The 23,553-nt window shown below is 44.3% G+C and overlaps 1 protein-coding gene across 1 annotated transcript in view; it reads left to right on the top strand.

Annotated features, from left to right (window-relative positions):
- Nucleotides 1-19,643, top strand: part of arhgef38 (Rho guanine nucleotide exchange factor (GEF) 38) — a 97,302-nt gene extending 77,659 nt beyond the window's left edge. The window contains exons 11-14 of the mRNA XM_073042386.1: nucleotides 342-500; nucleotides 8,174-8,372; nucleotides 12,036-12,310; nucleotides 15,300-19,643. Of these exons, the coding sequence (XP_072898487.1) occupies nucleotides 342-500; nucleotides 8,174-8,372; nucleotides 12,036-12,310; nucleotides 15,300-15,485 (819 nt within the window). The 3' untranslated portion in view covers nucleotides 15,486-19,643. The remainder of the gene's footprint in view (nucleotides 1-341; nucleotides 501-8,173; nucleotides 8,373-12,035; nucleotides 12,311-15,299) is intronic.
- The last annotated feature ends 3,910 nt before the right edge of the window (nucleotides 19,644-23,553 follow it).

Here is a 23,553-nt window from a genome sequence, read left to right on the forward strand (position 1 = left end):
TCAGCTCTTAACTGACATTTTACAGGCATGCTCAGGGGCACGTATTCCCTTTTTTTCATTTAGGAAAATAGATCATATCTCGTGCAGGCGCATAAAGGCAGCAGTAGAAGAAGGGGATTTGTTTGGCATAAAAACAAATTTGCAAATCTACGTGAGGGTGATGGAACTTTTTTAGTGAGAACTTCAGTGACAAATGTAGTGATAACTTTTAAGGATATTTGCAGAGGTAGAGGGGAGCAAGGTTTGTTTGGAGGGTGACAGAGGAGATGAGAAGGGGCTTGCTCAGACATGGTGGGCCTCCGGTAAAGTTTGAATACTGAGCATCTGTTTTAACTTTTAAGATTACCTCCACAAGGAATGTCCAAGACAAGCAAAAACAAGTCATTGAAGAAATATGCAAGCTCTCCTTTGGTAAGGAGTTCAGCAATGGATCTCAGAGGGTGCTGGAGAGAAGGAACAGCTCAGAAGAAAGGTCAAAGAAAAGGCTGTCAGCTTCCTTGGTTAGTGACCATTTGATACGGTTCCATACGAAATATACTGTGCACCCTGCTACACTGTACTGCTGCCACAAAACAACGTATTTCATGACATATATCAGTGAGAGTAAATGTGACTGATTCAGATTCTGTTTCTGATCTGAGATGCACATGTGACTCTGTAAAGGAACGTCCTGCAATCTCCTTCTGTGTGCTAATCTCGATTTAACCATAAAACAACGGCCTGGATAATAGAGGTGTACAGATAGTGGCCAACTCACTGATGCATCTGCTTACAACCATTCACCTTTTGGGGCCTGAGATGGGAATTATCCAGCTAAGTAATAATTGACAGGGCACCCGCTGGTACCAAGCGGGTTCTTCTACAGACAGCCATAGCCAATGTTGTCTGTAGATTAGAAAATACACAAAAATCACTTGATATGGTAACCAGCATTATAATGAATGGCACCACAGATACATAAGACTGATAAGAAGGCACAATTGCTAAGAGTAGAGAGAAGGAGAAGAAACTAGTTCTACCATTCATGAATGTTTGTACATACATTTTAGTTTAATAATATTAAGTCAATATCAAGTTTATTGTAACGTGCACAAGTACAGTTATGGGATCAGCCATGATGGATTGGCAGAGCAGACTCAATGGGCTGAATGGCCTAATTCTCTCCTACATCTTACGTATACACAGGTGCAATGAAAAACCTGTTTGTAGCAGCATCACAGGCGCATAGCATCAGATAAGCAGCATTCACAAGGGGCAGGTACAATATTCAAAAGGCATTTGGACAGGTACCTGGAGTTGAGGGATTCAGGCTTAATGAGAACAATGGGGATTGGTGTTGGTAGACATCCCAGTTTGCAAGAATGAGGTGGACAGTATAGGCCTGTTTCCATGATGTACATATTTATAATTCTATAGAGGACTGGACTATTTGAGAGACACGAGTTCAAAGCCCACCTTGACAGCTGGGGAACTTAAAACTCATTTAATTAATTAGGTCTGAAATTAGAATACTCCTCTCTGTAACAGGACCTATTGAAGTACCAGATGCTGGTAAAATACCTGGGCTTCACTAACATTCTTCAGTGCCATCATTGCAAGGTTTGCCCTCTGTATGTTTGTCTTATCCATGCAGCTGAATGCGAATGCTCAGATAGATGACAGTAAATATTGAAACATGCCTATAAGAACTATTCACCTCCCCCCTTGGAAGTTCTCATGTTTTATTGTTTTACAACATTGAATCACAGTGGATTTAATTTGGCTTTTTTGACACTGATCAACAGAAAAATACTCTTTCATGTTGAAGTGAAAACGCATCTCCACTACGCGATCTAAATTAATTACAAATATAAAACACAAAATAATTGATTTCATAAGTATTCACCCCTTTAATATAACACAGGAAATCATCACTGGTGCAGCCTATTAGTTTTAGAAGTCACATAACTAAATGGAGACCTGTGTGCAGACAAGGTGTTTCTCTCAATTGTAATAAAAATACACCTGTGTTTGGAAAGTCCAGCTGCTGGTGAGTCAGTATCCTGTCAAAAACTACACCGTGAAGACAAAAGAACAATCCAAGCAACTCCACAAAAAGGTTATTGAAAAGCACAAGTCTGGAGACAATACAAGAAAATTTCCAAGTCACTGAATATCCCTGGAGTATAGTTAAGTCAATCATCAAGAAATGGAAAGAATATGGCACAGCTGTAAATCTGTCTAGAGTAGGCCGTCCCCAAAAACTGAGTGACCATGCAAGAAAGCGTCTAGAGAGGGAGGCCACCAAGAAACCTATGACAACTCTGGAGGAGTGACAAGCTTCAGTGGCTGAGACGGGAGAGACTACACGTACAACTGTTGCCCGGTTGCTTCACCATTTGCAGCTTTATGGGAGAGTGGCAAAGAGAAAGGCATTGTTGGGGAAAAAAAATCTCACATGGAATCTCGGTTAGAGTTTGCCAGAAGGCATGTGGGAGACTCTGCAATCAATAGGAAGAAGGTTCTATGGACTGATGAAACCAAATTTGAGTTTTTTGGCCATCAGACTGGACGCTATGTTTGCCATAAGCCAAACACCGCACATCATCAAAAACACACCATCGCTACCGTGAAGCATGGTGTTGGCTGCATCATGCTGTGGGGATGCTTCACTGCTGCAGGCCCTGGAAGGCTTGTGAAGGCAGAGGGTAAAATGAATGCAGTAAAATACAGGGAAATCCTGGAAGAAAATCTGATGCAGTCTGCAAGAGAAATGTGACTTGGAAGAAGATTTGTTTTCCAGCAAGACAATGATACCAAGCGTAGAGCCAAAGCTAAACAGGAATGGCTTAAAAACAACAAAGGTAATGTCCTGGAGTGGTCAAATCAGATCTGTTTTCACTTTGACACATCAGTCTTTTTCTGTTAATCAGTGTCAAAAAAGTCAAATTAAATAAATCCATTGTGATTCAATGTTGTAAAACATGAGAACTTCCCGGGGGGGGGGGGGGGGGAGGTGAATACCTTTTATAGGCACTGTATGTCCTGTAATAAAATGGGAAAGAATTGACTGAGGGCAAAGAACAAATCTTACAGTTGAAACCATTATGTAGTGAGGCAGAAAGCATATTTTCCCCTTGATTTTGGGTTATCTTATTTTCAGGAACCAGTTGTCTTTTGGTTCTAGTTTCACTTCAACCTGTGACTTAACTTTTCTAATCTTAGTTCTATCTAATGGGTTTGTTCAGCAAGACAGTCTCTCAGCAGATTTCCTGAATAAGAGGTCAATAAATGTGAGTGGGGAGTTACTGAACTTTGATCCAGTTCTTCTTTCCACTCCTTACCCCATTGTTTTGTAAAGCTGGGAGTAACTAAAACTTTTAGTAACGGGGGTAGGTGAATCTTTGGTGAATGAGATACTTAGTTATGGGATGAAAGTAGATGTGTGGAGCTGTAGGGCCTGATGGAATGGAATCATGGGAGGTACAACACATAGACAAGCCATTCAGCCCACTGAGTCCACACTGATCATCGAACACACACTTGCATGTCTCCCATTTTTCATTCTACACACATTCTCATCTGTTTCTCCCTCCAGATTCTATCACACACTTACACACTGGGGGTAATTTCCGGTGGCAAGTGACTGACCTGTCTTTGGGATGTGGGAGGAAACCAGAGAACGTGGATTAAATTCATGTAGTCACAGGGAGAAGGTGCAGACTCCACACAAGGCAGCAGCCAAGGGGCCAGGTGTAAGCCAGGTCTTTGATACTGCAAGGAAACTGCCCTCCCAGCCGTGCACAATGAACTCAGAAGATTGACTGCCCTCGTCATCTTCCATGTTCCTTCTAACTCAATGATTATTATCACATGTACAGAGATGCAGTGAAAATCTTTTGTTTTTGCGTGCTGTCCAGACCGATCGTTCATATATAATTGCACTTTGTTCGTCTGTTATGTGCCGTGTTGTATGATGTGGGTGATCATAGTCTTTCCATGACCATGATTGTTCCTGGCAAATCTTTCTATTGTCTTTGCCATTGCTGCCGTCTGGGCAGTGTCTTTACAAGACGGGCGACCCCAGCCATTATCAATACTTTTCAGAGATTGTCTGCCTGGCATCAGTGGTCACATAACCAGGACTTGTGATACGACCATGCATCGCCTGCTCCCATGGCTTTATGTGACCCTGTTTGAGGGGCTAAGCAGGTGCTACACCTTGCCCAAAGGTGACCTGCAGGCTTGCAGAGGGAAGGAACACCTTACACCTCCTTTGGTATAGAGTTGTATCTCCACCCCGCCACCCAAATTACACTGAGGTAGTTAAAAAAGATACAGAATATACTGTTTCAGTTTCAGAGAAAGTGCTGTACAGGCAGGTAGGTAACGTATAACATGACATGATGAGGTAGACTGGGGATCAAGTGTTTATCTTCTAGCCTAAGAAAGATCTATTCAACAGACTGACTGACAACAGCAGGACAGAAGCTGTTTTTGAGTCTCGTGGTTAAAGCTCTTGGGCATTTGCATGTTCTGCCCAATGGGAGGTGGGAGAAAAAAGAATAGCCGGGGTGGGAGGGGTCTATGATTACTTTGGCTGCTTTCCCAAGTTAGTGCGAAGTGTGGAAGGTTTGCACGATGGACTGAGCTGAGTTCACAGCTCCGCAATTTCTTGATATCTTGGGTAGACCAACTGCCAAACCAGGTGGTGATGCATCAGGATAGGATGCATCTATAACTATTACTCTGGCCAATGGATAATTACATGCTATTATCCTGAACTATGTTCTAAATGTACTTTTTATATTGTTTCCATTCTCGTGTCTCAGATGGTTGATTAGTATAGACTTTCCAAGGTCCACCATTCCAAGATGGAGTGTGAAAAATGTTTATGTATATGGTTTAAGAGTATGCGAAGGACTTGAGGATTTATTCTAGGCAGAACTTAGGGAAACCTCAAACCCAACGTCATATGTATGCACAGATGTAGCAGCATCACAGGCACATAGCATCATATAAGCAGCATTCACAAAGAAAAACTACTTGTCAACATCTTTACAAAAAAACACAATTAAAACAAAGGAAAACGAAGTTGACTTTCATATGAAGTGATCAAAGTGGTCACAGTTTGCCTAAATTGCGGTGATTTGGGAGCAATGTCCAGCACCAAATAGTTGAAGGGAAGTAACTGTTGTTGAGGCTAATGGTTTGGGATTTCAAGCTTCTGTACCTCCTGCCCAATGGAAGCTGTGAAAAGATGGTATGACCTGGAAGGTGGGGGATCTTTGATGATGGATGCTGCATTCTTAAGGCAGCACATCTTGTAGACACCACTGATGACGAGAGGGATGTGCCCGTCGTATATTGGGCAGGCTCCAGTACTCCCTGCAATGTTTTTTTCCCTTTTTTGAGAAATATAGCACAGAAGCAGGCCCTTTGTCCCATCTAGTCCATGCCAAAACCATTTAACCTGCCTACACCCAATGACTTAACACCTGGACCATAGCCCTCCATATCCCTACTATCCATGTACCTATCTAAACTTCTCTTAAACGTTGAAATCAAGCTCGCATGGGACATTTGTGCTGGCAGCTCATTCTACTCTCTCATGACCCTCTGAGTGAAGAAGTCGCCTTTCATGTTCCCCTTAAACTTTTTACCCTTTTACTCCTAAGCTTATCTTAAGCTTACCTTAACCCTATCTATTCTCCTCATAATGTTGTATACCTCTATCAATCTCTCAATCTTCTATGTTCTAAAGAATATAGTCAATCTTTCCTTATAACTCAGGTCCTCCAGACCTAGCAACAACCTTGTAAATTTTCTCTGTACTATTTCAACCTTGTTTACATCTTTCCTGTAGTTAGGTGACCAAAACTGCACACAATACTCCCAATTGGGTCTCAATAATGTCTTATACAACTTCAGCATAACATCCCAACTCCTGTACTCAATACATTGATTTATGAAGGCCAATGTGCCAAAAGCTTCCTTTACAACCCTTTCCTCCTGTGTTGCCACTTTTAAAAACTTACGTGCCTGTATTCCCACATCCCTTTGTTCTACTGCACTCATCAGTGCCCTACTATTCACTATGCTAGACCTACCCTGGTTGGTCCTTCCAAAGTGCACAACTTCGCACTTGTCTGCATTAAATTCCTTCTGCCGTTTTTTTCAGCTAATCCAGATGCCTCTGCAAGTCACGATAGCCTTCCTCACCGTCCACTACACCCCTAATCTTGGTGTCATCTGCAAATTTGCTGATCCAGTTAAGCACATTATTATTCAGATCATTGATATAGATGACAAACAATAAAGGACCAAGCACACCACTAGTCACAGGCCTCCAGTCAGACAGGCAATCCTCTACTACCACTCTCTGGCTTCTCCCACAAAGCCAGTGTCTAATCCAGCTGAACGACTGAACCTTCTTGACCAGCTTCCCATGCGGGACCTTGTCAAATGCCTTGTGCATCATTGTGCAGACTATGATGCAACCAGTCAGAATACTTTGGCTTGTGACCCAGTGAATGATGTCTGTGGGTTATTTCAGTGGAGTGAGTGACAATTTTAAAAGGAATCGATTGAGTCAATAGAAGTGATATCCTGGTAAAGAGTCGAGGGACCAATGCATCAAAATCAAATCCATGTCATTCAGACACATTTCTCATTAAAGGTTTAGAACAATTCCCACAAAAAAGGGCGGTTGTTGGGACTTGTTCAAGAGCATTAAATCTAAGTTTGATTTTCGGGAACGGTGTAAATGGATTTGGAACTGAAATGAATGAATGCCATTACACTGATCTCTTATACACATCTCCTCTTGTCAACATCTGCTTTGTCAATTTATCCATTACTTTAGGACTTTAGCTTCCTGACAGGGCTGTATCTCAGCCTTGTCAAAGGGTGCCTTCATCTTCCCTCAGTATTGTTATCTTCCCACCTTGAAGGTCACTGGCAAACAGGCGAATGGGGACCTCACCACCAAGTTGCCCATTATACTGGCTGGGAAACATATTCATCCATTATCGCTGGGACAGAGCTCTGTAACTCCCTGCCCACCAACTCTTCTCCTCTTCTACTGAAGTGGATTCAGAAGGTAGTTCACCTTCACCTTAAGGCCATCAGAAATGGGGTGGACATTTGCAAAGCCTACCAACTCAGTAGGTCAGGCAATGTCTATGGAAAGAAATAGACAGTCAGCATTTGGGTTTGAGACCTTTCATCTTGACTTGAAAAGTAGGACGGAGACACCCAGGATAAAAAGGCTGGCGGCATCAATATCAAATTCTTAAACTTCTGGTAATCTCTCCCCCATTCCTATTTCCCCTGTTTTTCTTCCTCTCTCTATCTAGCCTCCATCGCCATAACCCTTCCCCCCACCCCTCTCCCTCTTCCCTCCTCCACTTCCTTTCTCTCCATTCTGCCCATTACCTGCACACTGGCCTCACTGGATCACTCCCCATCTCCATTCCATTTTCCTCCTACCAGGTTCCATCATCTTCAGCCCTTTGACTCATTCACCTTCCAACTTCTGACATTGTGCCTACTCTCTCCCTCCCACATCTGCCTATCATCCCATTCATCTGGATCCACCAATCGCCTGCCCGCTCTTGCTCCCCCCCTCCCCCCCACACCTCCTGATGCCTTTGGTAGCAGCTATGTTATGTGAACCTAGTTGTTCAATACTCCTTTGATACATAAAACTGTACAATATGAACAGGCCATTCAGTCTATGACTTTATGCCAATCTCAATGCCAATTTATACTGTTGTTCCTCCTCCTGTATATCATCAAGATCCTTCCATTCCCTTCTACATAAAAGCCTGTTAAACACCAATTTGTCAGTTTCAACTGCTAGCTCTGGCAACCCATCCTAGGAACCTACCACTCTCTGCATAAAAAAAATTATTCCTCATATCAACTTTAAAATTCTCCCCTTTAACCTTAAATACCTGTTCTCTGGTGTTTGATATTTCCAGCCTAGGGAAGAGATCCTGACCATCTACCCTGTCTATGCTTCTCATAATTATGAAAACCTCTGTCATATCTCCCCTTCAGCCTCCATCATTCTAGGGAGAACAACCCAAGGATGTCCAAACTTTCCTTAAAGAAAGTCCTTAGATACTTGTCTACAAAGAATATGGAGTTTTCCTGAGGTATTGATTGCTATGTTCTATTTTCTCTGAAGCCCAAAGCTCCCCATCAGACTGAAGACCACCGGGCTAAACTCCTGTCGACGTACAGTCCTGACAAGCTGTTTCAGGCAAAGCGGAAATTCAACGCCACCCAAGAGTTAGACGCGTCTCTTCACGAGGGTGAAATCGTGGCCGTTCTTGAGAAGCAGGATCCTATGGGCAGTTTGAGCAGGTGGCTCGTTGACACTGGAGGTTGGTTTGCCCCTTCTGTCTTTAGAATATGGACAAAGCTATTTTTTATCTTGTTGTTGGAAGAGCTATCGGATTTGTTCCCGAGAACTTGCCTCTGACAGACAGCATCTGTGGAAGCAGGGGTCTAAAGCAGGTCTTGACCTGAAACATTGACAACCCTTTGCCTCCACAGTTGCACCCTGACCTGCTGAGTTCCACCAGTAGCTGATTTGTAGACTAGTCAGATGTTTGGACTTCGATCACACTTCATAAATTTAAGCATAAAATCTAATTCCAGTCAACTTGTAAGCAGCATGGAATTGTTAAAGAGGCTGGTGCTGAGGGACTGCTTCACTCTCTGAGCTGGTATCAAGGGACTGGCTTCTTCTTGGAGTAGGGGTACGAATAATTTGTTGCAGTATCGAGGATAGGACATTGGAGGGCTGATCCTGAGGGAGTGCCATATTGCTATATGCACGGTACTGAGAGCACTGTAATGTTGCAGAGGGCACTGAGGGAGGGCTGTACAGTTGCAGGAGAAATATTGAGGAAGTACTCATGGGTTAGCATCGAGGGAGAGGCTTATTGTCGGAGGGACAGTACTGAGGGAGTGTGTTATTGTCAGAGGGACAGTACTGAGGGAGTGCGTTATTGACAGAAGGACGTACTGAGGGAGTGTGTTGTCAGAGGGACAGTACTGAGGGAGTGCGTTATTGTCAGAGGGACAGTACTGAGGGAGTGCGTTATTGACAGAGGGACAGTACTGAGGGAGTGCGTTATTGACAGAGGGACAGTACTGAGGGAGTACATTGTTGTCAGAGGGACAGTACTGAGGGAGTGCATTATTGACAGAGGGACAGTACTGAGGGAGCGTGTTGTCAGAGGGACAGTACTGAGGGAGTGTGTTATTGACAGAGGGACAGTACTGAGGGAGTGTGTTATTGACAGAGGGACAGTACTGAGGGAGTGTGTTGTCAGAGGGACAGTACTGAGGGAGTGTGTTATTGTCAGAGGGACAGTACTGAGGGAGTGTGTTGTCAGAGGGACAGTACTGAGGGAGTGCGTTGTCAGAGGGACAGTACTGAGGGAGTGCGTTATTGTCAGAGGGACAGTACTGAGGGAGTGTGTTGTCAGAGGGACAGTACTGAGGGAGTGTGTTGTCAGAGGGACAGTACTGAGGGAGTGCGTTATTGTCAGAGGGACAGTACTGAGGGAGTGTGTTGTCAGAGGGACAGTACTGAGGGAGTGCGTTATTGACAGAGGGACAGTACTGAGGGAGTGCGTTATTGACAGAGGGACAGTACTGAGGGAGTACATTGTTGTCAGAGGGACAGTACTGAGGGAGTGCATTATTGACAGAGGGACAGTACTGAGGGAGCGTGTTGTCAGAGGGACAGTACTGAGGGAGTGTGTTATTGACAGAGGGACAGTACTGAGGGAGTGTGTTATTGACAGAGGGACAGTACTGAGGGAGTGTGTTGTCAGAGGGACAGTACTGAGGGAGTGTGTTATTGTCAGAGGGACAGTACTGAGGGAGTGTGTTGTCAGAGGGACAGTACTGAGGGAGTGCGTTGTCAGAGGGACAGTACTGAGGGAGTGCGTTATTGTCAGAGGGACAGTACTGAGGGAGTGTGTTGTCAGAGGGACAGTACTGAGGGAGTGTGTTGTCAGAGGGACAGTACTGAGGGAGTGCGTTATTGTCAGAGGGACAGTACTGAGGGAGTGTGTTGTCAGAGGGACAGTACTGAGGGAGTGTGTTGTCAGAGGGACAGTACTGAGGGAGTGCGTTATTGACAGAGGGACAGTACTGAGGGAGTACATTGTTGTCAGAGGGACAGTACTGAGGGAGTGCATTATTGACAGAGGGACAGTACTGAGGGAGCGTGTTGTCAGAGGGACAGTACTGAGGGAGTGTGTTATTGACAGAGGGACAGTACTGAGGGAGTGTGTTATTGACAGAGGGACAGTACTGAGGGAGTGTGTTGTCAGAGGGACAGTACTGAGGGAGTGTGTTGTCAGAGGGACAGTACTGAGGGAGTGCGTTATTGACAGAGGGACAGTACTGAGGGAGTGTGTTGTCAGAGGGACAGTACTGAGGGAGTGCGCTATTGACAGAGGGACAATACTGATGGAAAACTGGAGCAACAAAGATTCCAGCATCCTAAGTTTCTTGTGTCTACAGTCGGAGGGGGCCATTCTGAGGAAAATGTACTTTGTTGAGGAACACTCTCCCTGGGAGGTGGTGACACAAGAAAGTACAGATGCTAGAATCCGGAGTAACAAACAATCTGGTGGCGGAACTCGGTGGGACGAGCAGCGTCTGTGGGAGAGAAAGGAATTGTTGACACTTTGGTGAAAATCCTGCAGCAGTGCTGATGCAGGGTTTTGACTCAAACGTTGACAATCCCTTCCTCTCACTCAGATGCTTCTCGACGCATCGCGTTCCTCCAGCAGATTGTTTGGATCCGCTAAATATCAAGAATATTGGTTTGTTGGAAAATTGATTTATTTTCAATATTATTCTCAATATCACCAAGACCAAGGAGATAGTGGTGGACCTTTAGGAGACCTAGGCCTCATATGGAGCCAGTGATCATTAATGGAGAATGTGTGGAGCAGGTTAAGACCTACAAATATCTGGGAGTACAGTTAGACGAGAAGCTAGACTGGACTGCCAACACAGATGCCTTGTGCAGGAAGGCACAGAGTCGACTGTACTTCCTAAGAAGGTTGGGCGTCATTCAATGTCTGTAGTGAGATGCTGAAGATGTCTATAGGTCAGTTGTGGAGAGCGCCCTCTTCTTTGTGGTGGCGTGTTGGGGAGGAAGCATTAAGAAGAGGGACGCCTCACGTCTTAATAAGCTGGTAAGGAAGGCGGGCTCTGTCGTGGGCAAAGTACTGGAGAGTTTAACATCGGTAGCTGAGCGAAGGGCGCTGAGTAGGCTACGGTCAATTATGGAAAACTCTGAACATCCTCTACATAGCACCATCCAGAGACAGAGAAGCAGTTTCAGCGACAGGTTACTATCGATGCAATGCTCCTCAGACAGGATGAAGAGGTCAATACTCCCCAATGCCATTAGGCTTTACAATTCAACCACCAGGACTTAAGAACCTTTTAAAAGCTATTATTAATGCTTTTTGAGATAGTGATTTAGATGCATATCATATTTTTTACTGAGTTAAGTATTGTATGTAATTAGTTTTGCTACAACAAGTGTATGGGACATTGGAAAAAAAGTGAATTTCCCCATGGGGATGAATAAAGTATCTATCTATCTATCTATCTATCTATCTATCTAGTTGTTTGTACCAAATTGCATGAAAATTGTTTTGCATCCTATCGATACAGATAATTTCATTATATCAGTACGTCAAGAGAAGCAACATATAATAAAAATAATGCAGAACAAAGTGTACTACAATAAAGTGCAAAGTCATAGTGAGGTAGATTGTGAAGTCTACGGTTCATTCATCGTACCATTCAATAGCTTTCTAACAGCAGGAATGAGGCTGAGAGTACATGCTTTCAGGCTTTGATATTTGAAGGGAGGGGGAGAGAAGACAGAATGTCTGGGATGGGTGGGGTCTTTGATTATGCTGGCTGTTTTACCAAGATAAAAATAAATGTATTTGATGTAGTTTTAAAAATTGATGAGTGACTCGTCTTTTGATTCCATGTAGTGACACAGGGCTATGTGTACTCCTCATTCCTGAGGCCGTACAACCCTGCGGTTGGACAGAACGGCCAGTCGAGTGAAGGACCTGCTATGGACAGCGATTTTGATGACATTACTCTATTCGTAACTTCGTACTCTGACATCATGAAGACTTCACACTTCAGCACCAGTGACAGTGACACTACTCTGAACAGTTCTCGGGAGGTTAGTCCGTGCAGCGCAGAAACAGCGTCGTTCAGTGGAAGTGACGACAACTCAAGTGACCTGGGAGAGCAGCAGGTAAACCAAGTGGCTGTTACCCAGTCAGTGCTAACTGATTGGTATGGTAACCATCCAACCCACCTAAACTTCTAGTCATCGTCATCATCATAGCTTGTTGCACCAGACAGCCAGCCGCTCTAGTACTGTTTGGTTGATGTTGAGCAGGTCAGTGTCAGCTGAATCAGGTGCGCAGAACGTGTTGAATATTCTGCACCCTTTCGCCACACTCACAGGATTCACTGGTCCTTAAACCCCACTTCACCATATTGTCTCCCGTCCCACAAACTTCCGCTCTCGCTCTGTTAAGAGTGCACCACTTACGTCTGGTAAAGCAGTGCCTCGTCTGGCAACGTTTCTGTGGGTCTTGCACTGTTTTGTTTGGTGGGGTTCTGGCTTCTGTTTGTTGTCAGAGGTCAATCCTGTGTGTTTGGGGGGGATGTTCCATACTGTAGTTCCTCCACTGTAGCAAAGCTTTTTCTCAATTTTAGGCAGTTGGAAACTGGCACATGATGATGTAGTGGGTGCCGTGGATCTGAGTTCTGTTTACCTTTTTCAATTTTTGTTGTAGTGTGTTTTGGGATCTCTGGGGGAGCAATGCCTACAAGTCTGTAAATGATGTTAGTGGGTGTGGAGCGCAGTGTGCCCGTGATTATTCGGCAGGCTTCGTTAAGCAACGGGTCTATTTTCTTCACATGGACTGATCTGCCCCCACACAGGTGCACAGTATTCTGCAGGTGCATAGCAGACTGCTAGGGCAGTTGATCTAAGTGTGTGAGCATTAGCTCCCCACTTTGTGCCTGCTAATTTTTTCAATAGAGAATTGCGAGGGCCAACTTCCCCTCAGAGTTTTTGTACGTGGGTAGCAAATGAGAGTGTCCAATTCAGTATCACGCCCAGGTAAATTGGAGTCGAATGGTGTTCGAGCTCCTTCCCACACCAGAAGATCTTGAGTTTCCGAGCTGCTTCTTGATTCCTCAGGTGGAATGCACACACTTGAGTTTTTGATGGATTTGGGTTCAGAGACCATTTTTCATAATACTGCTTCATTGCTTCGAGGGCTGCTGTAAGTCGTACTTCAACTTCGTGGAAGGAGTTAGCTTGTGTTGCTATGCATAGATTGTCTGCAAAGATAAACCTGCGTGTGTTAGGAAAGATTGGTTGGCCATTTGTGTAAACATTAAATAGTAGAGGTGCCAGGACTGATCCCTGTGGTAGTCTGCTCTTTTGTGGACGCCACCTACTCTTAATTCCATTCATTTCTAAATAAAATCTACCGTTTCCTAGGAGGCTTCTTATTACTTTGACTGTGGTTTCGTTATTTAACACGTTAGATAATTTCAGTAGAAGGCCTCTGATTCACAGTATCGTATGCTGCTGTTAAGTCAACGAATACTGCCCCTGTAATTTGTCACATTTCAAAGCTATCCTCAATATACCGGTTTAAGTTCAGGACTTGACTGCAGCAAGAGCGGCCTGGCCTGAACCTGGCTCGGTCTGGTGTTGGAAGATCTTTGACTAAGGGGATATTCTTTTCCGTATGAATCTCTCGTAGAGTTTATAGAGGGTGCAGAGCAAGGAAATCGGTCTGTAGTTTTTAGGAATGATGGGGTCTTTACTGGGTTTTACGAGAGCAACAACTTTGGCTCTTCTCCACTTTTTAGATATTTTTAATGATCTTAGGCAACAGTTAAAAAGGGACAGAAGCCAATGGAATGTTTTAGGTCCAAGATGTTTAAGGACCAGGTTTTGAGAAAACATGGCATTGTTTTCAACAAGATGTTAAATTGAGATGTAGGGTGAAGCTGATTAAATATCAAAGGTTCCCCCCGCCTTGTTTGAAAGAAAACAAGGGCAGAGGACTCTGACTCTTTGCCTAGTTTTTACATCATAACCAATTACTTTAGAGCGGACAACCCGTCATTATCACATCACTGCTTGTGAGTTACAGCAGTGATAACGATTCAGAAGCATTTAATTTTACGATCCAGAGGCAATGAAAAAATATGCAACTCCAAGACTTTTATTAGTTTGTGGTTTCCAATACTATCTTTATCAGGGACCAGTTCTGTATTCCAGTAAAGATATTGTGGAAAGTTTTGGATGTTTGTAACCTCAGTCATTTGGTTTTTATTGGATGCATGGCCTGCTATTTTAATGCCAACAGATTACCCTCATGCTTTGTGTGTTTTTTTCCCATAATGTGAATCCCAAGGAACAAAGTTGCACAGATGCTAAACCAGTGTTAGCTCCAAACTGTGTTGGTCATTGTTTCAATGATAGAACTTTTCTGGTAAGGATTTCACTCCAGATATAAAACATTAACCTGACTGGTCCCTTCAGCCCAGTATATTGCATTCATAGAAAAAATGTCAGCGTGAGTCAGATATGACACCGAGTCCCCACGGTGGAGGAAGTGGGTGTAATAGATGCCATAGTCACACTCAAAGAAGAGCAGTGTAACTATTTTGGAAATTTGCCCCTTGCCACAGTGTCAGCTGTGCCCCAGTGGGAAGCCCTAATATGCTAAGTCAGATTGCAGGAAGACTAGGCCCAAATTCAGACTTTAGACAAGTAGTTCAGCATGAGATTCTGGAGCAGTGCTGCATTATCAGAGACTCCATCTCCCTGATAAAATGTAACACAACAGGCCTGTTAGAGTAAAATCGCGCAGTGATACTTTGAGAAGAGGCATGGCTGGTGGCTTTGTGGAAATAGTTTTTCCTTCTGTATATCCAATTGAAAATTTGGGTGAAATTTCTTTACCCAGAGAGAAGTGAGAATGTGGAACTTGTTCCCTCAAGGAGAGGTAAGATAAACAGGGGAAGTTGGATAAGTATATGACAGAGAAAGGACTAGAAGATGACAATGGGGGAGGTGGAAGAATTGGAAGTATAAATACCAGCTTGGTGCAGTGGGGCCTATAGTAATGATTTCAAGCCAGATATGAAAGTCGAGCAAAGGCCTTGTGCTGGATTCTCACCCAAGCCCACTGTTTTATTCTTTACAGATCTTCTATGCTGTGTACCCATTTCATGCAAGGAGTGACTACGAACTCAGCCTCCAGGAGTACGAGCGAGTGAAGATAGTCAAATCCAGTGACTTGAGCGGCAACAAAGACTGGTGGTTGGCGGAGGTCAATGGCAAAAGGGGCTATGTCCCTGCAAACTACTTGGGAAGAATGACTTATGCATGAAGACCCAACACGTTAAAACCTTTGAGATCCATGAATGGACCTTCATTATCCTGCGGTTGCTGACCTAGTTTTGGGCATCATGTTGAAGGAGCAAGGCCTTTTTAATTGGATGTGGAGAATAGTAACGGGAAGCTGTGGCTGCAGCAACTGAGACTGTCTCGTTGTCAATTTTAAATCTAGTGCTCCAAATGCTCCATTAAAACCAACACAAAAATAAACCTGGAGACACAAGAGATGGCAGGTGCTAGAATCTGGAGCAGAAATGTAAGCTGCTGGAAGATCTCAGCAGGTCAGGCAGCACCATGGAGGGAAATGAACAGTTGACATTTCAGGTTGAGACCCAAAATGTCAACTGTTCAAAATCAGGTTTATCATTACTGATATATATCATGAAATTTGTTGTTTTGCAACAGCAGTATTGTGCAAAACATGAACATTACTCTAAGTTGCAAACATAAATAAATAGTGCACAGCAAGAATCATGAGGCAGTGTTCATGGGTTTCAAACCCTACATTGATGTTGCTTGACCTGCTGGGTTCTTCCAGCAGTTCTTCTTTAGTTCCATAAAACAATTTCTTGTGTCTCCATACACTTTCCAAAGAAATTGACTCATTTTCCATGAGGATAGGACACTACTGCCTTGAAGCAACTGTGTAGTGAAATGTTCAGTTGTGTGCATGTGTATGTGTGTCTGTGTGTAAAAGTGAGCACTATATGAAGGATATGGTACCAATGACCCAGATACCAAGGCTGTGTGTGAGTGGGAGTGAACACTATATGAAGGATATGGTATCAATGATCCAAATACCAAGGCCACAAAATCTAGATGTTGCTATTAAACGTACTCCTGTGGAGTAGAGACTTCATTAAAAAATCCTCTTGGGATATGAAGGTATACACTAATTCAAAGCTACCGGGAATATGCAGAATATTTAACATGAATCTTTTCTTCTATTAGAATTTCAATTATTAAGTATCACAGAAGATGAAGCCAAAGAATACATCAAGTTTTATTTCATTGTGGGACAGCATTTATCTTCCATCCCAGAGGATGGAAGATAAATGCTGTCAATTAAGAGCCAACTGTGGAGTTGCACAGAGACCAGAATGGATAAGCTAACAAACAAGAGAAAATCTGCGGATGCTGGAAATCCAAGCAACACACGCAAAATTCTGGAGGAACTCAGCAGGCCAGGCAGCATCTATGGAAAAAGGTACAGGCGACATTTCAGGCCGAGAACTACCGAAGGGTCTTGGCCCAAAACATTGACTGTACTTTTTACCATAGATACTGCCAGGCCTGCTGAGTCCTCCAGCATTTTGTATGTGTTGCTGGGATAAGCTAACATTTTTTCTCCCTGTAAACATTAATAAAACAGCTCCCCCTGCATTAATCCAGCAGTTCTATAATTGCAAGATTGTAAATTCCAAGATTTTATTTACTGAAGTAAGTATAAAAATCCTCAAAATTCATAGTAAATTTATTATCAAGGTACATATATGTCATCTGAAATTCATTTTCTTGCAAGCATACTCAATAAATCCATAGAGTAATAACCACAATAGAATCTATAAAAGGCTGCACCAACTTGGGCGTTTAACCAGTTGTCAAAAGAAAACAAAATGCAAATACAAAAAGAAATAGTAATAATAATAAATAAATAAGCAATAAGTATCGGGAACGTGAGATGAAGAGTGCTAGTTTGTGCAGTGGAATTTAAACTTGTGCCTCCAGATTATGAGTGTAGCATTATGGATAAGTTGTGTATTAAAGTATCTCCTAAGTTATTGTTGCCCTTAGAAAGATGCAGCACAGTGGAATGCTTTTTGTTTTGCTACACCTGCACCAACCTATTGAAAGTCTATTGATAGTGTACATGGACAGCCCTTACATTAAACAAGCCAGGGATGCAGAGATGAACAGGTAGCAGATCTTCTAGAATGCAAGCAAAGATGATTTCCTGATTAATTATGATGACAGCGGGCAGTGCTCCCAGTCTTTCAAATATTTGAACTCTGTGAAAGGCTTTTGCTAATAATTATCTTCTGCCTGTAAAGTTCTGCATGGGAGAGACCACCTTGACAGATCCTGCCTGCGGTGTTTGCATTGGGTTTGTGGAGCTAATTCTCACTTTTTTTCCCCCAAATCCATAACTTCTGCAAAATATGATAGATTTTTCAATTGATCATATTTCACAAGGGTTACAAAATACTACACATTCTGATTCAAATTCCTGATTATCCTCCCTCAGTAAAGAGCGTAAATATGTAAATATTATTGTGCCTTGAAATCCCCAGTGTTACGATTAGATGAGATGTTTTCCTTGTGAGGTTGTTGAGGTACTTGTTATTGTTCAAGTACGCTACTTGTGCCTGTTTGTTAAAAGTGGAATAATCTTATTATTTATGCTTTGTATTTGAACAACATCACTATCACTGGTAGATACAGCAGGATAGTGACCATGAATTTCAGCAAGCTGAATAGTGCTCTCTGTAACCCAAGTTTCACTGGGTTCAGGCACAAATGTTTTGGTGCTGCAGTAACACCTCAGAAATGTTAAGAGCTTACTGTTGAAACCGAGAGCAAACACAGGAAGAGTTAGTGCCAGATCTAGCTACTCTCCCAATTGCCTCTGAAGCTGTCTTCAAAGCTACATGGCTCTTAATACAATTCAAGTAAAAAGGAAGTAGTATTTTGGATCCAAGTGCTGTCATCAGTTTCTTCTAGGGAGTTGGCCCCGGTGACCTAGTCAAAAGTTTTCCCTCGATCAATGTCACAGGGATTATCTGGTCATTACCACATTCCTGTTTGTGGGAGCTTTCAGTGCACAAATTGTACAACAGTGAAACCGCTACAGGAAGTTTAATTGGCTGGAAAGAGCTATAGATGTCCTGAGTTCATTTTATAAATGCACATATTTATTTTAGACAGACTGCCAGACTAATGTACGAAAACTAATTATTTTGGATGAATTTTATTACCAATTCTTTTATTAAGTTGTCCAAACACATCACTTTTTTTAAAAATCTGGCTTTTATCAACAACATTTTTCCTGTGAGCAGAACCAAAAGCCTATCGTATGAAACCACTGAATCCTGGTTTGAGGAGACATGCCTTCTGTTAACTTTTCTATTGAGGCCAGTTAATGTGTAGCTTGGGCTGGAAGATATGAACAGCCTTCACATTAAAATGGTTATGAGATGGAAAAGCGACTTGGCTGCTGAATAAATTGAGTTAAAGCCTTAACTCGTGAAAAACTGTGAATTCTAGCCAGTTTCTTTTGAGGCAACTTTCTTATTTTTTTGCCCATTTCTGTGCAGGGACTTTATACACTTTTGTGGTACACACTTTAAAGTACAGGACCTGATGTGAAGTGCAATACTTGTAGCTTTACCATGAAGGTGATGTGGAATTCAGGAGCTTTCAATTCTGGGTTGGGATGATGAATGATAAGACTGACCCTGTTTCAGAGTGAGTGCATACGTGTGTAAAATAAAGATTGCTGAAGCTTTTCCTTGCTGCCACCCATTTTGTTTTGATCTAGCTCTTAGACTACATGACAGTCGAGTACTTTGACTAGTGGAGTGCCTTGTTCCGTCTGTACTTAAAGAAACAGCCTTTGAAGAGATGCAAACGATTTATCATAACTATGCAGTATGGAAAGAGATCCTTAGGCCCAGTGTCCATGTATAGCTTTCTATACTAACCTTTTACCTAATGGTCAACCCTTCCAGGGACTCCATGTGAAGGATATTGTGTACCCCTCCATTAATTTCACCAATGATTTCTCCAGCGCATTCAAACCCATTAAGAGATTTAGCCAGTTCTTTGGTCATGAGGTTCATTTGGAGAAACCTCGTGGTTTTTCAGTTAGCCAGATATACAAAGCACATTATTGGTTTTGATATGACTTGGCTTGCCAAATTATCCTGTGCAATTTTGTAGAATTTGTTTTGTTTTTGTAAAAATGTCACACATTTCTTGTGCTCAGCATTTTAAACACTAGCACAATGTGTGTGTGTGTGTGTGTGTGTGTGTTTCTGAAAGGAAATAACTTTCTCTTATCAACTTGTAGCTGCACTATATGATTCATGAGCTGTATAAGTGATGATTTGTTTTGGATAATCTTGCACAATAAATTATTTTTAGACGTTAAGTGGCAAAGGTAAAATTTCTTAAAACAGCAGAGGAAATCTAGGTGTAAGGATAATTGTGGCTGGCTGTATGAAGAGGTGTAGGTTATGTTCAGGCTCCCATCGTGATCGTGCACCTTGCTTTCTGGGAACACAGCTGCTCTTGGCATTAACAGCAGCTTTCCTGCAATCTCTGACAGGTCTTCTATTTACCCCAGCTCTGCTTCAACCCTTCTTTTTACAAAACTATAACAGTTTCTTTACATCACAAGGTACAGACAATCAGTATTTGCAAGATGGTGCGCACACTCAGATTAAAATATGGTTACTACGATCTATTAGACAATCAATACCCCAGGGGGGCCCACCGCACTTGGAAGTCCCCCAGTGTGCCCATTGAGACCAGATGCTCCCTCTCCAAGGACAGCCGGGACCCTCCATCTTTGTTGCCCAAGCAACAAAAGGTGTCAGTCCATTTCCTACAATGAGTTCAACTTAAATTTTAAAACTTACTGGCACATTGCCAGCCTTTAGAATTCAATGCTCACATCAGGAATTTCTGATAATTGTGTCACATGTTTTTTTCTAATCACGTTTTTTAAACCTTTCCATCTGGTCTGTCAGTTCACTTACCTCCTTTTCCTCCTAATCACTCTCTGTCAGCTAATGTCACTCACCCATTCTTCTCTTTCTCTCTTCATTCATCTGCCTCTGTCCTTCTGTATCTTGGGTGCTCTCTCTCTGTATCTGTAACTCTAGCTTCTCGTTCTCTATAATATATCACTCTCTAGTTCTCTCTCTCTGTCCCCCCCTCCCTCTCTCTGTCTGTCTGTCCCCCATTCTCTCTCTCCCTGTCCCTCTCCCTCTCTCTCTCCCTGTCCCTCTCCCTCTCTCTGTCTGTCCCCCCTCTCTCTCTCCCTGTCCCTCTCCCTCTCTCTGTCCCCCTCCCTCTCTCTGTCTATCTGTCCCCCATTCTCTCTCCCTGTCCCTCTCCCTCTCTCTCTCCCTGTCCCTCTCCCTCTCTCTGTCTGTCTGTCCCCCCTCTCTCTCTCTGTCCCCCCTCTCTCTCTCCCTCTCTCTCCCTCTCTCTCTCCCTGTCCCTCTCCCTCTCTCTCTCTGTCCCTCCCCCTCTCTCTCTCTGTCCCGCCTCTCTCTGTCTGTCTGTCCCCCCTCTCTCTCTCTGTCCCCCCCCTCTCTCTCTCTCTCTCTCTGTCCCCCCCTCTCTCTCTCTCTGTCCCCCCTCTCTCCCTCTCTGTCCCCCCCTCTCTCTCTCTCTGTCCCCCCTCTCTCCCTCTCTGTCCCCCCCTCTCCCTCTCTGTCCCCCACTCTCCCTCTCTCTGTCCCCCCACTCTCTCTCTCTGTCCCCCCTCTCTCTCTCTGTCCCCTCTCTCTCTCTCTGTCCCCCCCTCTCTCTCTCTCTCTCTCTCCTGTCCCCCCTCTCCCCCATCCCCCATTCTCTCTCTCTCTAGTTCAACTTAAATTTTAAAACTTACTGGCACATTGCCAGCCTTTAGAATTCAATGCTCACATCAGGAATTTCTGATAATTGTGTCACATGTTTTTGTAATCATGTTTTTTAAACCTTTCCATCTGGTTTGTCAGTTCACTTACCTCCTTTTCCTCCTAATCACTCTCTGTCAGCTAATGTCACTCACCCATTCTTCTCTTTCTCTCTTCATTCATCTGCCTCTGTCCTTCTGTATCTTGGGTGCTCTCTCTCTGTATCTGTAACTCTCTAGCTTCTCGTTCTCTATAATATATCACTCCCTAGTTCTCTCTCCCTGTCCCTCTCTCTGTCCCCCCCCTCTCTCTCTCTGTCCCTCTCTGCCCCACTCTCTCTCTCTGTCCCCCACTCTCTCTCTCCCTCTCTCTCTCTCTCTCTCTCTGCCCCCCCCACTCTCGGCCCCCCTCTCTCTGTCACCCCCTTCTCTCTCTCTGTCCCCCCCACTCTCTCTCTCCTTGTCCCCCTCCCTCTCTCTGCTCCCTCCCTCTCTCTCCCCCTGTATCCTTCTCTCTCTCTGACCCCTCTCTCCCTTTCTCTGCCCCCTTTGTCCTCCCCCTCTCTCTCTGTTCCCCCTCTGCCCCTCTCTCTCTCTGACCCCCATCACCCCTCTCTCTCCCCCTGTCACCCCTCTCTCTCTCTGACCCCCATCACCCCTCTCTCTCCCCCTGTCACCCCTCTCTCTCTCTTCCCCCTCGCTCTCTCTCTGTCCCCCACTCTCCCTCTCTCTGTCCCCCCTCTCTCTCTGTGCCCTCTCTGTCCCCCCCTCTCTCTCTCTGTCCCCCACTCTCTCCCTGTTCCCCCTCTCTGCCCCTCTCTCTCTCTCTCTGTGACCCCTCATCACCACTCTCTCTCCCCCTGTCACCCCTCTCTCTCTGTCCCCCCTTCTCTCTCTCTCTGCCCCCCTCTCTCTCTGTCCCCCCTCTCTCCCTCTGTCCCCCCTCTCTCCCTCTCTGTCCCCCCCTCTCTCTCTCTCTCTGTCCCCCTCTCTCTTTGTCCCCCCCTCACTCTCTGTTTCTCTCTCTCTGTCCCCCTCCCTCTCTCTCTCTGTCCCCCACTCTCTCTCTCTATCTCTGTCCCCCCTCTTTCTCTCTCTGTCCCCCACTCTCTCCTACAGTCTATCTCCCACTCTCTGTATCTTTCTCTTCCTCTGTTCCCCCCTCTGTCCACAACTGTCCCCTCTCTCTTCCTCCTCTCTTTCCTCTCCCTCCCGTCTTTCCCGCTCCCCCTCCCCTCTTTCTCTCTCTTCTCTCATCTCTCTCATCTCACCCCCTTCTCTTTTGAGCTCTTTGCCTGTTTTCCTGTCTCTGAAGCTTCAGTTATCTCATTTCTGGCATCTCCCATCACCAGAGGAAAAAGCCTTTCCCTCCACTGTTGCTGCCTGACCTGCTCAGTATTTCCACCACATGTCTGCCTTACGCATACAAATTGGGGTGGGGGGGGGGTCCAGGGTCCCTGTACACTTGTCCTGTGCACAGTATCTCCCCACCATCGTGAACATTGTTGCAATACGCGGAGCACGCCTCACCTGACTGAGTGTGAAGTAACAAGTCGTGTTTTCAGTTTAAAGAGTTCGCTCTGGAAACATGAAGCCTGACCCATTCAACAAGGTGCCAATAGTCACTGCAACCTCTTTCGTAATCCTCAGCCATCGAGACTTCTCTGAGATCTTTTAACTTCCTCAATGAGCCAGTCAGTGCCTGGTGATCTTTTTCTTAAACTTGCTTAAGTTTAAACTGCCGTTCCACCGATAACAGTAAGAACATTGAAGCCGGAGATCATTTATAGATGGACCGTAGAAAGCAGATTATCATAGACTGGGATTGCAACTGCAAGATGTGACACGAGTACCAGCCTCCCCACTCCACTGACTCAGAACCAACATAATCAAAGACCCCTCCCATTCTGGTCATTCTCTCTTCTCCCCATTTCCATCATAGAAACAGAAAACATACAGCACAATACAGGGCCTTCGGCCCACAAAGCTGTGCCGAACATGTCCCTACCTTAGGACTACCTAGGCTTTATCCATAGCCCTCTATTTTTCTAAGCTCCATGTAGCCATCCAGGAGACTCTTAAAAGACCCCATTGTTTCCGCCTGCACTACCGCCGCCGGCAGCCCATTCCACGCACTCACCACTCTGCGTAAAAAAACTTCCCTGACACCTCCTCTGCATCTACTTCCAGGCACCTTAAAACTATGCCCTCTCATGCTAGCCATTTCAGCCCTGGGGGGAAGCCTCTGACTATCCACATGATCAATGCCTCTCATTAACTTGTACACCTCTATCAGGTCACCTCTCATCCTCCACTGCTCCAAGAAGAAAAGGCCAAGTTCACTCAACCTATTCTCATAAGGCGTGCTCCCCAATCCAGGCAGCATCCTTGTAAATCTCCTCTGCACCCTTTCTATGGTTTCCACGCCATTCCT

This window comes from Hemitrygon akajei, chromosome 4 (assembly GCF_048418815.1).
Source record: "Hemitrygon akajei chromosome 4, sHemAka1.3, whole genome shotgun sequence".
Lineage (NCBI taxonomy): Eukaryota > Metazoa > Chordata > Chondrichthyes > Myliobatiformes > Dasyatidae > Hemitrygon > Hemitrygon akajei.